The sequence below is a fragment of the Eriocheir sinensis genome, chromosome 29, assembly GCF_024679095.1.
Source record: "Eriocheir sinensis breed Jianghai 21 chromosome 29, ASM2467909v1, whole genome shotgun sequence".
Lineage (NCBI taxonomy): Eukaryota > Metazoa > Arthropoda > Malacostraca > Decapoda > Varunidae > Eriocheir > Eriocheir sinensis.
The window spans coordinates 1,476,308-1,494,090 of record NC_066537.1 but is presented as its reverse complement, the minus strand read 5'-3'; the positions used below and the strand labels follow the sequence as shown (position 1 = coordinate 1,494,090).

At 40.9% G+C, this 17,783-nt stretch overlaps 1 protein-coding gene across 3 annotated transcripts in view; it reads left to right on the top strand.

The window, feature by feature from the left end:
* LOC127004767 (glycosaminoglycan xylosylkinase-like) overlaps window positions 1–17,783 on the top strand; it is a 145,269-nt gene that overhangs the window by 118,397 nt on the left and 9,089 nt on the right. For 2 of the 3 annotated variants that reach the window (XM_050872875.1, XM_050872874.1), the window contains exons 6-7: window positions 2,156–2,350; window positions 8,080–8,139. In XM_050872875.1, coding sequence (XP_050728832.1) covers window positions 2,156–2,350; window positions 8,080–8,139 — 255 coding nt within the window. Of the gene's footprint in view, window positions 1–2,155; window positions 2,351–7,433; window positions 7,586–8,079; window positions 8,140–17,783 lie in introns of all 3 variants that reach the window. The other variant, XR_007757982.1, reaches the window with a different exon arrangement.

The following is a 17,783-nucleotide window of genomic DNA, read 5'->3' as shown; positions in this document are numbered from 1 at the left end:
TTAGAATTATTCCCATTGATTTTTCAGTTCATCTATCATGTTCAGTTTTGTAACCAATTTGGCATGATAGCACGGGGATGGGTGTATTTCATTTTATTTTTAATGTAAATTTCAACTTACAACCAGCTTGTCAGTCCTGAGCCCCATCGGAACTTGAGGATTACTGTAACAATAATGTGCATTGGTGTGTTAATACTTCTTTGCAGGTCATCTTCATTGTGTATTTATTCATGTATATGCATTGAACATTTTCTGAGTTTTATAACTCCTTAAGAATTAGCAAAATTTTTAGCATTAATATTATGCTCTGTGTTTCTTCTATATTAGACGATTTACAAAATTTCAGATAATACAGAAGAAAATGGTTTTGAAGGGTAAGGTAGGATAGCTACAGTAATAAAGTGAAAGTGTAATGAAAGCAACACAACCTATACCACACATGAATGATATTAAGGACTGTGTGTATTTTCATCACCTCAAAAATATTCAAGAAGAAAATTGTAATAAGGATCCATGACCTAAGTACCATATGTACAAGTCCACAACACATATACAGTCGGTCCATCCTATCCGCAGGTTTGTCATCTGCAATTTTGACCTGTTGCAACTTGAAAGTAATAAATATTCTAAAGTATCTTTGAAAAAGAACATTTAAAATTACTTTACACAACACTGTCCACTAAATAAGCACAAGAAAGAACATGCACGAGCAGATGTTGCTGAGTCACAGTGTCCTGCTGAGTTGGAGGATAGCACTTTGGCGTTTTTATGGGCCATCAGTGGTCAGTGCGCTACACGGAGGCTCTTCAAGGCTCAGCGTCTAGGGGTAAAACAGGCACACTAACATTAAAAAAATAAAAAAATAAATGAATAACAAAAAAATAAATTGAAGGAGGTAGTTAGGTCCACAAGTGGAGGGGAGCATGAGACCAATTAAAGTTGAAGAGAGTCAGAAGTAGAATGATTGAGCGTGCTGAGAGGGATTGCCAGAACAGGGAGACACTTTTGCCATGGCCACCCCCTGGAGGGAAGTTGTCATGAGGGAGCAGGGCGTCGGAGATATAGATAGATAGATGAATAGAAGAAAGGAAAGCTATGGGACCTGATGAAGTATCTGGACACATATTAAAATAATTAATTAATTGATGGAACCTCTATATGTTCTTCAAGAAGTGGTAAGGTGCCAGTGAAATGCAAGAGCAGATATACGTAATGCCAATATTTAAAACTGGGAATGAAGAAGAGCTGTTAAAGTATAGACCCTGTCATGGACCAGCTTAGTATGTAAAACATGTGGAAAAGTAATTATAAAGAAACTAAGTAAATACTTAGAACAGGAAGGCATATTATAAACAGTAGACAATTTGGGTCTAGCGAAGGAAAGTCTTGTGTCACAAACTTACTGAGCTTCTATTTGAGTGATTGACATTACCCAGGAAAGAGAGGGATGGGCTGTTGTATCTAGCTGGAGTTAAAGAAAGATTTTGATAAAGTGTCACATAAAGGATTGATAAGGAAAATAGAAAAGAAAGGTGGACTTCAGGGGGAAGTGACTGACTGGATGAAAGGCCACTGGGAGGGAAGAGAAATGGGAACAGTGGTGTGAGGTAGAAAGTCAGAGTGGAGACAAGTGAAAATGATAAAAAAGAGACACATGCAGTAGGTTAAAGGAATTTTTCATGATATAATAATTAGGTAAAAATATTTTATATGAGCGAAAAGTGAACAGGTTAAGTGAAAACACAGTACTCAGGCAGCCGAGCCTTGACATGCAATTGTTCACCTTTCCAGCATCACCTTGTTGCTTGCTGTTTTCCAGAACCCACTTTACTTTTTTGTGCCTTTATCACCTCTGGGTCTACTAATTTACACGGATTTACCTTCCTAAAAGTGCTGCTCAGCATGTTTATGTGTAGTACTGGAGAGTAATAAAACGTCGTCGTTGTTGTTTGTTGTGTGACTGTAATTTACATTTTCAGGGATCTCCCCCAATAAAGCAAACAATTTGATAATCTGAATGACCTTGAGTCCACTGCCATTTGGATTATTGGAGTTTGCTGTACACATACATGCATGTATAGATAGATTGATTGATAGATAGATAGATTCTTCAATTTCATAAGGTAATGCATTAAACTGTGAGGTATGACATCAGGTGGGAGGAGCAGCCAAACTACTGTGGGGAGGTGAGGAGGCACGTGCCCTACAGCATCAACAATTCTCCTCGCCTGCTGGACCTCATGGACGCTGCCGTGTTTGACTTCCTCATTCAGAACGGCGACCGGCACCACTACACTGTTGTGGCTGGCAGACCTGAGTCAGCCATTGTCCTCTTGGATAATGGAAAGAGGTAAGCATAAATGGAATGAAGATATATTCACTAGAGAATGGGTCTAACATGGGAAGATTGGAAGCATGCTGCATGGATTGTTAAACAGATTAGGGTTAAAGTTAATCTAATAATGATGAAGAATAAGGTGAATTAGAGAATTTCGTATCATGCATAGAATTGATAGCACGTGGACAACCAAAGTAACAGTGGTAACCTAGGGGTTTTTAAAGTCAGGGCAGCCAGATAAATAAGTGAATAGATTGACTTAGAACCTTGCAAAAAGTGGATGTAGTGCTTTAGTGTCATAGAGTGAAATGGGGAGTATTGGGAAAGTCCTGTAGTGGCCTAATAATGGCTGATGATGTAATGAAGCACAGTCAGCCTTTTCTAGTGTAACTCAGCTGATCTTCCTGCTGAGACTAATTTTATTCATTTCCATCTTGCACTGACTTCTTCTCTCTGAATATGTAAGGAGACAATATCATGATCATTTGAAATGGTTAAACATTACTAATCCATTGCATTGTGCCACCTCAAATAATAGGTAGTGAAGTGACACTCATATGTTCTCTCAACTGTTCTACCTGAGATGGCATGGCTCTGTACTAGGCAGAGCAACTAAAACAATGTCAGTGAACCAGTACTACACCACCCTCCCAATTTTTGCGCTTGCTTCGTTCTGAAGGTATAGCGCTAAACTCGAGGTATTGAAAACACTGAAAAAGCGTTTATTTGTTCAGGCCCGTGGAGAAGCTGACTTTTTTTTTCAACTTTACTCCCTTGTTATCTCAAAATAAGTACCTTGGTAAAAGAAAGAAAATGGGAAGTGAGAATGGGTTGTTTTGAAGCCATAGTTAAAGATGGCTGGCAGTTCTGAAAACACGCTTGTGATTTGCTATAAGTCCGACAACGTCATTGACAGTGCTCACCCAATCAGCGACCTCACTGCCTTAAGGCAGAGTCACACTGGCCATTTTCCTCCAACCGTTAGGGCTACAGGCAACCGCAGTTGCCCATATGCCCAACCAGGAGGGAGTTGTCAGTTCTCTGTAAGCAGGTGTCACACTGGGCCTGTTTCCTCAAACGTGTTGGTAGTAGGGTCAACCAGCAACTCCAACTTTTCCGAGTGTGCATCACACACGCTCAAAGTTGGTTTCCCATTTCCGCAACGTAAACAAAGCAGTCACCCTGCATCCAGTGTATCGACATGGCGCCACCTGCGAAAGTAACAACGAATTGAAAGCTTTGTTCTGAAGTTAACGTTGATAGTTAAATCGATGGATCGTTGCTTTTACTGCAGGCCATTAGCTCACATCTCTGTGAATCCCGCCCCAGCTCGCATGAACATGGTGAACACGGTCACCCAGCTGACAGAGTCTAAAGCTGCTGGTGTCAAACTGGGCTGTTTTCCTCCAACCGCATTGGCACTATGGGGCAACTGGCAATTCCAACTTTTCTGGGTGTTCATCACACAGGGCCAAGATCAGTTGCCCAAAAACAAAGCATTCGCCGTGTATCCACATGGCATCATCTGCTATAGTGAGGGCTGTCACGACTTGTGCTGCTGTTACCCAAGCTATGGACTTGTTGCTGCAGTTAAATGGAAGGAAGAAGTGGTTGTGGGCACGATTATGGCTTCAAAGACGGGAGGACAGGAGTGTTTACCCAAACCTCGCCAGAGAACTGGGTAAATTTCCAGAACGTCACCCTTGGGACACTGTTAGATGAATCTGTTTTTTCCTGGTAGTTTTCGTTGTGTTATGAAATAATCTGCTAACTGTTTCTGTTGCAAATCATTAAATCACTAACATAAGGACTGACTCTTCAGTGCCTGTTGTGCACCCACCGCTGCAGTCGCAAAATAGCTCACAGAGAGAGCTTCAACTTCCTTACTGTTTCTATATTTCACTCACTGCTCACAAAGATCACAAGTGGATAAACTAGAACAAAACAGGTAGATTAATGTTTTTCCTGCTGTGTAGGGTGAGGTGGGGGTAATCCGAACTACTAAGGGAAAAATATTTATTAAAAATCAGAAAAACAACTCTATTGAAAAACATTGGTTGGAAAATATACCTCTGGCACAGGGCTATCTTGGTGATTTTTTTCAAAACTGTAAGAAATATACACGGTTCACAGTTAAGGTTTTTTCAAAGGGGTACGACTGTCCGGATCACCCCCACTAAAGGGGGTGTTCCAAATTTGGTATAGGGGTGAACCAAACACCACCATTTTTACTAATGTAATAAATCAGAATATTGTTTTAAATGTTAAGAAATAAAAAATGAAAAAAAATGAAAGCAAGAATATTCATCACAACAAAATTAAGATTGTAATGAATTCAATTGTAACGATTTCACATATTGCATACCAGGTAGTATGTATTAGAGGCTAAAACGAAACCAGTACATTTTTTATGTAGTTGTTTATAGTTTTTGTTTGGGATGAGTGGGCATTTAAATGGGATTTAAATAGGGAGTAGACCCAACTGTTCGATATACCCCTGGTCGATATACCCTCGATGTACTTACGTAATGTAGCCAGCCATTAGGAACCAAGAAATGGCTGGACAGCATAATTTGTCAGCAGGTATCATGGTAGATAAATAGTTGTCACTAATAACAGTCATACCACTGGAATCAGCACACTTTCGCAGTCACGAAACACTATATAAGAGAAACATGAAATATAACATCAAGCATCGAAAAAATCTAAAAATTCACCTGACGGTCTGACGACTCGCGTGGTTAACAAAAGTTTGCCGTCATCTTGAGGCTTCCCATTTTCTTCTTTTAAATTATTGAGCTAACTATTTTATTATTATTTAGGGGGGATATTATGACACCTGTTCGCTACACCCCCTAGGTCGGTATACCCCTACATCACTCTATTCCTCCAGCGTGCATGTGTGTTGGACAGCGGCGCAATTTATTTCAGCTAGTAGGTATTTCTCGCAACACCTGCCCGCGTAGTGGAATGCCGCCGCCATGTCCTATTCTGCGCTGCGTATTTCTGCCGCCCCACACTGCGTTTTGAATAAATTTAGATTAACTTAGCTTAGCAGAACCTACCTAACGGGGGGGGGTCTTCACCCCATTCGACCCCCCTTCTATTTGTGACGAACAAGCAATATGGCAGTGTGTTGTATGGACACAAAATACCTCATATAGCACCAAGGTGTTCTTTGCTGTGAGACGGGTGACGTTCTGGAATAATACCGAGAACTGTGCTGTGAAGATGTGTTGTGTTCCTGAGCCAGTAAATACATGCAGTGATTCTTGGGTAAATTTATGGGAAATGGCATCTTGATATTTTAAAAAAACAAAACTGTCTTGATGTGCATATGCAGGCTCATAATTTTAGCAGATTTTTTGGGGTGGGCTTGAGGGCATCATAGGTTCATGAGGTGGAAGAGCTGGCAAGTGAAGTGAGCATAGCCATGCTGTCGGGGGATGTGTGAGAACAGCTGTTTATCAACAAGTCTTTGTTTGTTTACATTCTCTTCTGAGGATGTGTAGTTCATGGGAGGACAGCGTGGAACACAACATCAGGAGTCCTACAATTTTCGTAGACAAGAGAAAAAAAGCTTTTGAACTGTGGACCCACAGCACGGGGTGTTCTCATATCTTGTCAATTAAACAGTAAACAAAGCAGCTCTGCCAGTCCACCTTACGAGTCTCTTGGTGGGCCATCTTCCACTGCCCCTCACTCCTCAGCCACAGCCGTCATCTGTTTGTTTACATGCAGCCGCGCGGTTGCTCGTACCCACAACCATTTGTCATCCATTCGGACAGCCAACAACTTGCTCCCGGTTGGGTATACAGAAGCCCCCTGCCGTTCACAGCGTCACTGTTCACGGATTCACTTATACGCAGGTAGGGTATTTGCGACACCCCCCGCCGAACGCGGATGAAAACTCGCGTATACGCGGTCTGTAGAGCCCAGCTCAAACGGTGCGCAATGTAAACAAAGAAACTGTCCCTGGGGCTGGATCTTGGGCTGGATGTACGGGACCTTCTCTTTCTAAAGGAAACTTACTTATTTTTGCTTTCTAAACATCAAAATTCAATTAAATGTCTTATTCATGCATGGAAGGCCGCAGTGCTATTTGCACTATTTCCCCGTGGGTCTGACGTTTGGCTGACAGGATCATGGTTGTTAAGAACCACAGTTATTCTGCGTGCACTTTAGTGAAAACTCATTAATCTGGGACACAGAAAACATAATTAATAAAACTGGGATAACTTTACATCTTTTTCCCTCCCAAACGGAACATTACAGTGTTAAAGTAAAGTGAAATAATCCTTAACCCGGTAGCAGCGACGGGCCAAATTTGTGGGTTTACCGTGTAGCAGACGGGCAAATTTGTGCCATGATATAAACACCCCAAAATAGATGATACATAATCTGATCACAAATGCTTTGATATATATTATGAAACAATTTGTGTGAGGGATGATTTTTTCTCATTTTTTTCGCTTAGAGGGACCATTAAGAAACATGATCCCCGCTGCTACCTGGTTAAGTATGATACACATAAATGCTTTTCGGGTCTTTCAAGCTTGGCAACACTGTCCCCGCACTAATAACGATATTCAGTTGATATTCAGCTAAAGCTGTTGTTAAAACCGTTAATTAGGTGTTTTATGCAATAGTTATGGGTCAGGAAACGGAATATACTATGTGCTAAGTACGACGATCTGGCAACAGTGGTGTACCTGGAGCAAAACCAACAAGATGTCGGCCGCGGCGAGGATGGTGAGGCCACGAACCTTTACACAGTCACTCTGGCTTGCTGGGCGGGTCAGGGCATTAAATAACACAACTAACCATCACATCAGACAATTAAGATCACCAGGAGAGTGGCAATAGTAGCTTAACCACAACATATATAGGGAAAAACAGAACCTACATTACCCCTTGCCTGGACGTGAGTCGTGAGTGTTAAATTATTACAGTCCATATTTAATTTGTGATTTATGTGTATGTAAAACTATATAACAATGCTTAGAAATGCCTTAAAAATCCATTTTTTTATTGGATCGAGATGGTAGAACAAAACCCTATTTTCCCTATTTGATCATAGTCCCGTCAATCGCAGATTCACGGATCACGGGAATCTCGCAGAACCAAATACCCGTGAATGGCGGGGGGGCTTCTGTACAGGCAACCGCGGTTGCCCGTAGCCCCAGTAGTTGGATGAAAATGACCAGTGTGACACCACCTTTTAAGGCAGCGTGCTTGACGTTGACGGTAGGTAGACATGACCCGTACATGTCAAAGCAGCACGAAACTCAGGGAGATAAAGTTGGGATGGTGAGAATCTAGGACGTAGCGCGAAACTCGAGGATCGCGAAACTTGGATAGTGCTAAACTCGGGAGGGTACATTAGTTCAAAAGACTCCAAATTCTACATTTAATTGAATGTATGTCTATATGTATTGTAAAAGTGGCAGACAAAAATTTGCTCAACCTAACTTTAAACTCATTGTGACTAAGCTGCCCCTTTGTGCATTGCAAACAACATCAGGCAGAAGGAGAGTGGAGTGAGGCTGTGGAGGGTAAGGAGGGAGAGGGAGAGGGATTAACTGGCAGGGGAGGAGAATAACATGCATGACAAGGGACTACAGATTCAAAACAAGTGTATAGTAAGGTAAATCATTATTTTTGTCCACAGTTGTATAGTAGCCTGTGACTTAGTTCTTTTAAAGAGAGAGAGTTAGTACTAAATCTTGTTGTTTCCCCAGCTTTGGCGATGCTGAGACTGACCACCTGGACATTCTGGCGCCCATCCTTCAGTGCTGTTGGTAAGCCACTTTATTATCATGAATACACCTGTTGGGAAGAAAAAGGCGTAGAATGATACCTTGAACAAAATGGAAATTTATCCTGAAACCTCAACCTCATTCACAGATGTCATTAATTTTTCTGTTATTGAGGTGTCAATCTTTTCATAGATGTCTATTGTTCTGTTTGGAAAGCAGCTTGCCTGTTATAGGAAAGCATGCCTCCTACCATGTTTTCTACCATGTGTCAGATACTAACTAATTAACACAGGCCTGGGGGTACGTCACTCTACTCACTCTTCGCCTCCACCCCTGGCAGCACACTCCAGCAAGCCCCCACACAGCTATCCTATCCATCCCAAGCCCCTCTTTTTTTTTTTTTTTTTTTTTTTTTTTTTTTTTTTTTTTTTTACAGCAAAGGAGACAGTTCAAGGGCACACAAAAGCAAACATTAATAAAAAAGGAGGAAATACAGATGAAGGAAGAGTGTTCCAGAGTTTACCAGCGTGAGGATGAAAGAGTGAAGGTGCTGGTTAACTCTTATAAGGGGTTTGGACAGTATAGGGATGAGCATGGAAGACTATCAGTATGAGGAGGAGGCTGATGAGACGAAAGCCTTAGCCTCCACTCTGTCCAGAAGAGCTGTGAATCGGAAATAATAGTGTCTGAGGCTAAAGCGTTCTGCAGTCTCAGCCTTGAGTCGTTAAGTTCTTGAATAATGCAGAGTGGAATCATTGGCGTAGGAATGGATAGGACAGTTCGTTTTGGAAAGAAGATCATCAATGAACAACAGAAAAACAGTGACACAGGCTGTATGAAGGCATACTTCCAGCAAGAGTGATCCTAGCAGGATCACTCAACTTTCCCCAGCCATGAGTTATGTGGGCATCCCTGTGGTCTCCTACACTTAGGGTTGTCTCATATAGAAATGTCCCTATGGCCAGGCTTGACATCCGGGCAGCGTGCTGCATGCCCATATTACCTGAGTTGGTGTTCATGGCTTAAGCTGGTAACAGACCTTAATTCAGTTTCATCAAGTTCATGTAGTCCTTGAGTTACAACGGAGTTTGGTTCTGACACACAGGTTGTAAGTCAAATTGGTCATAAGTGGAAATTTACATTAACCCTTTCCATACAGTGACGCTGACATCGGCGCCACAAAGCACCAGTGCAATATATGGTGACGCTGACGTCAGCGCCATGAAGCACCAGTGGCATATACAATGACGCCTGTGTTGGCGTCATAATTACATTTTGTTTTAGTCGTTGCCGAGTGATCCCGTATTCTGTTCTGGCTGTACCTAGGAACGGCGTATATTGCCCTTGAGTTCCTATTTTGCTCCACCATAGAAAACACCTCAAGCATGTTTATTTTATGGTAAACTATTTTTCTCCCTCTCTCTCTCTCTCTCTCACACACACACACACACACAGGATATATATATAAAGAAAAATAGAAATGAAGAAGAAAGGAAGAAATGGAATGAATTACTGGCAGAGACAAAAGTAAAAAATAACGCAAGATCTGAGGAAGAAAAAGAAGCATTTTTTTGGAGAATTTCAGGGGATTGAATCAAGAAATGGTTCATAAGGGAGAAGAGAAAGGGGAGCGAAAACTAGATAAGAAAGATACAGAGAGGGGAATAAGAATAATGTACACAAATGTAGATGGGTTGATCTCTAGTAAAATGGAGCTGCAAGGTTATCTAAAAGAGAGGGATCCCATGATAGTTTGCCTAACTGAAACTAAACTAAAAGAAAACATCCAAATTGAGTTAGATGGAAGATACAATGTGTGGAGGAAGGATAGAATGGGCAAAGGCGGAGGAGGAGTGGTGATAATGATAAAGAAAGAGTTATTAGTAAAATCAATAGAATATGGAGAAGGAAAAGCAGAGATAGTGAGTGTAAACTTGGAAAACAAGAATAGAGAAAGGATGACGATTGCAGTAACATATGTACCACCAAAAACTACATCATAGAGTAAAGAAGATTATGAAAACATGATTGATGACACCATACAGAGTTTGAGGAGATTACTTAAGGCAAACAAAGGAGTAATACTAGTTGGCGATTTCAATTGTAAAGAGGTTGACTGGGAGAGGTTTGAGAGCAATGGTGGTGATGTGGCATGGGGGAATAGATTCTTGAATTTAATGATGGAAAATTTGATGATACAAAGGGTGAAGGAAAGCACTAGATATAGAAGAGACGATGAACCGGCAAGACTGGATTTGGTGTTGACAAGAGAAATTCATGTGAAGGATGAATTGAGGTATGATTGCCCCCTGGGAAAAAGTGATCACGTGCTCATAGAGATGGAAATGGAGGAGGGAGGAAGGGAACAAGACGAGACTTATAGAAGCAATAGATTAAACTATAGGAAAGCAGGGGTGGAAAACCTCAAGAAGTTTTTGGGTGAAATGGATTGGAAAGAGTTAATGAGTACAAGCGAAGTTCAAGGAAAGTATGATATTTTCATGAAGGCGTACAACACAGGTGTTATGAAGTTCATACCAAAATACAGACCGAGGGAGAGGGCTAAAAAGGACTGGTTTAATGCAAGATGTGCAAAGGCAAAAGAAAAGAGAGACAAAGCATGGTCAAGATTAAAAAGAAACAAAATCAAAGAAACAGAAGACTTTAACTTTTTGATGACCATTCGTTATATGTTTACTTCAGAATCTTGCCGCTCTCACGATGGACAGGCGAAGACTGTGTTACATAGAAAGCTTAGAGTATTGACTATATGAGAATTTAGAGCATGGGGCATCCGGTTGATGATGACTATGACGACAAAGTAATTTGTTCAGCAGAATCAAATGTGTGAATATAGCTATTTTCGGTTGTTTGGTGCTGAGGTGCGGTCCTGTGGATGTTTAAGGCAGCGAGAAATGAGTACGTGAAAGTGAGAAAGGAAGAAGAGAAACGATACGAAAAGGATATTGTGGAAAAGTGTAAAGAACAACCTAAACTATTTTATAGATTTATAAATGGAAAAATTAAATCAAGAGAAACAATTGAAAGACTGACTGAAGAGAATGTAGAGATCGAGGATCCCAAAGGCGTGGCAGAATTATTTAACAAAAAATTCCAGCAAGTGTTTACCAAAGAATCATTATTTAATGAACCACAAGAAAACAACTTAGATGTATATATGGAAGAGGTCAAAATAGATAAAGAGGAGATAAAAAAAACTATTGGGGGAATTGGAAGAAGGGAAGGCCGTGGGACCGGATGGAGTTTCAGGTTTTATACTTAAAGATTGCAGAAATGAGCTAGTTGGCCCGGTATATGACATCAATAGGTGCTCAATTAAAACTGGCACAGTGCCTAGGGAGTGGAAGAGGGCAGAAGTGGTACCTATATACAAAAGTGGAAAAAAGGAAGAACCCCTAAATTACAGACCGGTGTCTCTGACCAGTGTAGTATGCAAAATATGTGAGAAATTAATAAAAGAACAATGGATGAGATTTCTAGAAGAACATAATATAATCACAAACAGTCAATATGGGTTTAGGAAAGGCCGCTTATGTGTAACAAACTTGCTGAGCTTTTACTCAAGAGTGACGGACAAATTACAGGAAAGAGACGGATGGGTGGATTGCATTTACCTAGACTTAATGAAGGCATTTGACAAAGTTCCACATTCAAGACTGCTGTGGAAACTAGAAAATAAAGGAGGATTGAGAGGGAAAATGAAGTGCTGGATGGAAAGCTACTTAAGAGGAAGAGAGATGAGAACCGTGGTTAAGGACACTAGATCGGAATGGAGAGCGGTGGAAAGTGGAGTGCCCCAGGGGTCGGTTTTAGCACCAGTACTCTTCCTAGTCTATATTAATGATATGCCAGAGGGAATAAACAGCTACATGAGCCTGTTCGCAGATGATGCTAAACTGCAAAGACATATAAGAAACAGTGAAGACTGCAAGGAGCTGCAAGAAGACCTAAACAAGATTTGGAAATGGAGTCAGAAATGGGAGATGAAATTCAACGTGAAGAAATGTCATGTTATGGAAATGGGAAAAAGTGTAGAAAGACCAAAATGGATTTATAAAATGGGAGATGGTGAAATATTAAAGAAAGTAAATGAAGAGAGAGACCTGGGAGTAATAATGCAAGATTATATGCAACCAGAAAGTCATATAAATCGGATCTTCGGTGATACATATAACATGGTGAGAAATATAGGTATAGCATTCCACTACATGGACAAAGAAATGATGAAAAAATTAATAGCTACTATGATCAGACCTAAACTAGAATACGCGGAAACAGTGTGGTCTCCACATATGAAGAAACACTTAATAAAACTAGAAAGAATACAGAGGATGGCAACAAAAATGGTTCCAGAACTGGAGGGACTGACATATGAAGAGAGACTAAAGGAAATGGACTTGCCAACACTAGAACAAAGAAGAGAAAGAGGAGACCTAATACATATATATAGGCTATTGAGTAACATGGAAGAAGTAGATAACGAGAAATTGCTACTAAGAGAGGAACCTTCCAGCAGGAACACTAGAGGACATAGTAAAAAGTTGAGGAAGGGAAGATGCTCAAGAGACATAAAGAAATATAGCTTCCCACAAAGAAATATAGAGGTTTGGAACAGACTAAGTGAAGAAATAGTATCGGTGAAGAGTGTGCAGAGCTTCAAGGAAAAGTTGGATAATTATAGATACGGAGACGGGACCACACGAGCGTAAGCCCAGGCCCTGTAAAATTACAACTAGGTAAACTAGGTAAATACACACACACACACACACACACACACACACACACACAAATAAATGGCATGTTATGGAAATGGGGAAAAGTAAAAAAAAGACCAAGGAAAACATACAGGATGGGAGAAGAAAACTTAAAAGTGGTACATGAAGAAAAAGGTTTGGGAGTAACGATGCAAGACACACTATCCCCAGAAAAGCATATAAACAAGTTATTTGGAGAAAACTACAGGATGATGCAAAATATAAAGGTATCATTCCATTATATAGGCAAGGAAATGATGAAGAAAATATTAACAACACTGATAAGATCAAAACTTGAATATTATGCTGTTGCTTCACAAAAAGAAGGATGTCAGAAAGTTGGAAAAGATACAGAGAATTGCAACTAAAATGGTCCCAGAACTCGAATATGACATATGAAGACAGACTGAAGGAGATGGGCTTGATGACACTGGAACAAAGAAGGGAAAGAGGAGATTTGATCACGCTGTATAAGTTGGCAAATAAGTTTGATGAGGTGGATAGAGATGATCTCTTCTCTACTGCGAGAATGCAGGGGCTGAGAGGACATGGAAAGAAACTTAATAAAGGAACCTGTTTGAGTGACTTAAAAATGTTTAGTTTTCCACATAGAAGTGTTAACACATGGAACAGCTTACAGGAAGAGGTGGTGGAGGCGAGCAGTGTCCATCAAATGAAGGAAAGGCTGGATGAATGTAGATATGGAGACAGGACTATTAGAGCTTAGCTCGGGCCCCGTAGACTACAAATAGGTAAATACGCACACACACACACACACACACACACACACACACACACACACATATGTATGCACAGTATTTTGTGATGCATTATCGAGCGTCAGGCAGCTCGACTACTGATGAAAACAGGCGATGGACGCCTGTCTATTCTTTTTTACGTAGAGAGAGAGAGAGAGAGAGAGAGAGAGAGAGAGAGAGAATTACATAGATTACATAGATAACCAGACCACACAGGCCCTAAAGCCCAAACTAGGTGGTCTGTCCTAAACCTAAGTGACAGTTGTTATGAGGCCACCATGCCGTTGAAACTGACCTAGTGAACATTTAGATGGAGGAGATAGCGGTCAAGATTATTCTTAAACGATGCAATCGATTTACACTGCACCACTGATGGTGGTACTCTGTTCCAATCTGGAACGGCAGCATTAGTGAAGAAGAATTTTGTGCAATCTGAATGAACTTGTCTACATTTGAGTTTAGCGCCATTATTTCTCATTTGCGTCGAATCATCCATCACCAACAGCTTGGTCGGATCCACGTTGGTAAAATCGTTAAGTATTTTAAAGCACTCGATCAGTTTTCCTCTGAGGCGGCATTTTTCAAGAGAAAACAGGTTTAAATGTGACAGCCTTTCCTTATAGGGTTTGTTTTGTAATGAAGGAATCATTTTGGTTGCTCTACATTGAACACCTAATTTAGCAATGTCTCTCGCATGGTAGGGAGACCAAAACTGCACGGCATACTCCAAATGAGGTCTGATGAAACTATTATACAAAGGTAGTATAACATCTTTATTCTTGAATTAAAAATTTCTCTTAATCAAACCCATCATCCTGTTTGCTTTATTAACGGACTCGTTGCACTGCTGGGAAAACTTGAGGTTAGACGCGACTGTGACGCCAAGATCTTTGACCGAGTGAACGCCTTTAACTTTAACGCCGCACATTTCATAGTCCTTCTTTATATTTCTAGATCCAACCTGCAGAATCTGGCACTTGTTTATATTAAAAGGCATTTCCCATTTTACTGACCAATCTGATATTTTACGCAAATCTTGTAGGGTCCGCCTGTCACGTTCCGTAAGTACCGCATTGCCGACTTTCATGTGACTGGCATCCACTCAGAGGTCACTCCATTTATTACAACTCTTTGCTTTCTATTGCTTAGCCAGTGCTTGATCCATTCGTGAAGCTTACCCCCGATACCTATTTCCTTGATTTTATGAAGCAACTTGTAGTGTGGGACTTTATCAAATGCCTTCTGGAAGTCCAGATAAATAATATCAAGTGATTTAGAAACATCACAGACTGCAAAAAGCTCGTTATAGAACATTAATAGATTCGACAAACAAGATCTGTTGTTACGGAAACCATGTTGCGAGTCCAGGATTAGCGAATTACACTCTAGGTAGTTAACTACTTTATCTCGAATAATTGTCTCAAATAATATACCAATAATTGAAGTTAAGCTGATTGGCCTGTAATTATCCGGTAATTTTCGGTCGCCTTTTTTTAAAATGGGAGTTACGTTAGCCATTTTCCAATCACTAGGAACGATACCATGGTGCAAAGACATATTAAACAGCACTGTTAAAGGTCTGAGTATCTCTCTTGATATTTATTTAAGTAATTTGGATATGTTTTATCAGGTCCTGGACTTTTGTTAGTTTTAAGTGACTACAGCGCTTTGAGAGAGAGAGAGAGAGAGAGAGAGAGAGAGAGGCACCTCTTCAACAAGTTACAGCTTGCTGTTCCTCGATCCCTCCCTCCCTTTCTCGCCGTTTAATCCATGTAATTCACCTCTTGGTCTGCTGCGGGTCTCTCTCGAGACAGCCAGCCGTTCCCCAACGGAAGAGCACAGAGCTCGTAGTACAGGTAACTCCAATCTCAAGGTGAAATCTTTAACACTGGAGCAGAAGATGGAAGTGCTAGACTGCTATAAGAAGGGCCAGAAGACATCGGTGATTGTTCCAGTGTGAAAGCAGGATCAACATTGATGTCAACGACTTCATATTCAAGGCCACAAATAATGGAAAAATTGACCATCAAAACAAATCAAGTGTTCTCCATCTATGATGATCTTGAAGGTAATGACAAAAAAAGCGGTATGGATACCACAACATTAAGATGACTGGTGACATCTTTAAAACCATCATCGAAGAAGGGGACTATTCTGCCAAGCAAGTTTTTAACGTAGATGAAACTGGTTTATACTGGAAAAAACTACCCAACAGAACATACATCTCTGTAGAAGAAGCCACAGCACCAGGGTTTAAAGCCAGATGCAATGCAGAGGGGAACTGCAAGCTGAAACCAGTGCTCATCTACCATTCAGAGAATCCTAGAGCCCTCAAGGTAAGATTTTTTCTATATTTAGTAATTACATTACTAGTGGTGGCATATGAATATACTTTACACGAGAAAAGAATAGAGAATGTGAATGAAAACACACGCACGCACACACGTCCTTGAGATTCCCATTTTCTGTTGTGTGAGGGAGGGAGGGACAACACACACACACACACACGCACACACACACACACACACACACACATGCACGTCCTTGAGATTCCCATTTTCTGTTTCTACAATCTTGTGTCTTTTCACATTTCAGGGTTATGACAAGGCCTTCCTTCCCTGTCACTGGTATGCAAACAAGAAGGGTTGAATGACATCGTCTCTGTTCAGCGACTACTATAAGAATAAGCTGCACCACGAGTTGGAGGTCTACTGTAAACAAGAAGGCATCCCTATCAAGATTTTGCTGGTGTTGGATAACGCTTCCAGCCACCCACATACACTGACTGACATCAGCGAAAACATCAAACTTGCATTTTTGCCACCAAATACAACATCCCTACTTCAACCTTTAGACCAGGGTGTAATACAGACATTCATTATTCAACTTCTTTTAATAGAAGACCCACCCTTCAGGAACTTGACGACTCAAGGCTGGAGACTGCAGAACGCTTAGCCTCAGACCTTACTATTATTTCCGATTGGGGCAAGAAGAACCTGGTGTCCTTCAACGCCTCAAAAACACAGTTTCTCCACCTATCCACTCGACACAATCTTCCAAACAACTATCCCCTATTCTTTGACAACACCCAGCTATCACCTTCCTCAACACTAAACATTCTCGGTCTATCCTTAACTCAAAATCTCAACTGGAAACTTCATATCTCATCTCTTACTAAATCAGCTTCCTCGAGGCTGGGCGTTTTGTCCCGCCAGTTCTTCTCCCCTGCACAGTTGCTGTCCATATACAGGCACAGCTCTTCTGGACAGAGTGGAGGCTAAGGCTCTTCGTCTCATCAGCTCTCCTCCTCATACTGATAGTCTTCTATCTCTTAAATTCAATGTTGCCTCTCTTTCTATCTTCTCGATATTTCCCTGCTCTTCTGAACTTGCTAACTGCATGCCTCCCTTTCTACTCATGCTCATCCCTATACTGTCCAAACCCCTTATGCAAGAGTTAACCAGCATCTTCACTCTTTCATCCTAAACTCTGGAACAATCTTCCTTCATCTGTATTTCCTCCTGCCTCGACTTAAACTCTTTCAAGAGGAGGTATCAGGACACCTCTCCTCCCACCTCTTTGGATTCTTTTTAGGAGCAGTGAGTAGCGGGCTTTTTTTTTATTAATGTTTGCTTTTTGTATGCCCTTGAACTGTCTCCTTTGCTGTAAAAAAAAAAAAAAAAAAATCCTATTATCTTCAATCTACCTTGGCTGACTTGGTGAAAGTTACGAACGAGAAAGGCATCAGTGTGAGGGATTACTGGCGTAACTTTAACATAAAGGATGCTCTCAATTTCTTGAAGATGGCTTGGGATGATGTGCCATCCAAGTGCCTCAATAGTGTGTGGAAACAACTCTGCCCACAGTTTGTCTACAAGTTCAAAGGATTCTCTATTGAAGACAATATTACAGCTGCAAAACAAAAGACGGTGGTACTGGCGAGGAAGATGAAATTGATGAGTTGCTACAGTCTCATCGTGTTGAATTAAGTAATGAAGATCTACTGGAGTTGGAGAGAAGGAACAGGAGGAAGCAGAAGCATCAGGAGCTCCAGAACAGGTGCTATCAGAAGCTATGAACAAAATAAGAGAAGCACTGGATTTAATAGAAAAATGACCCAAATGTACAGAGAAGCTCTGCAGTCTCTAAAAAT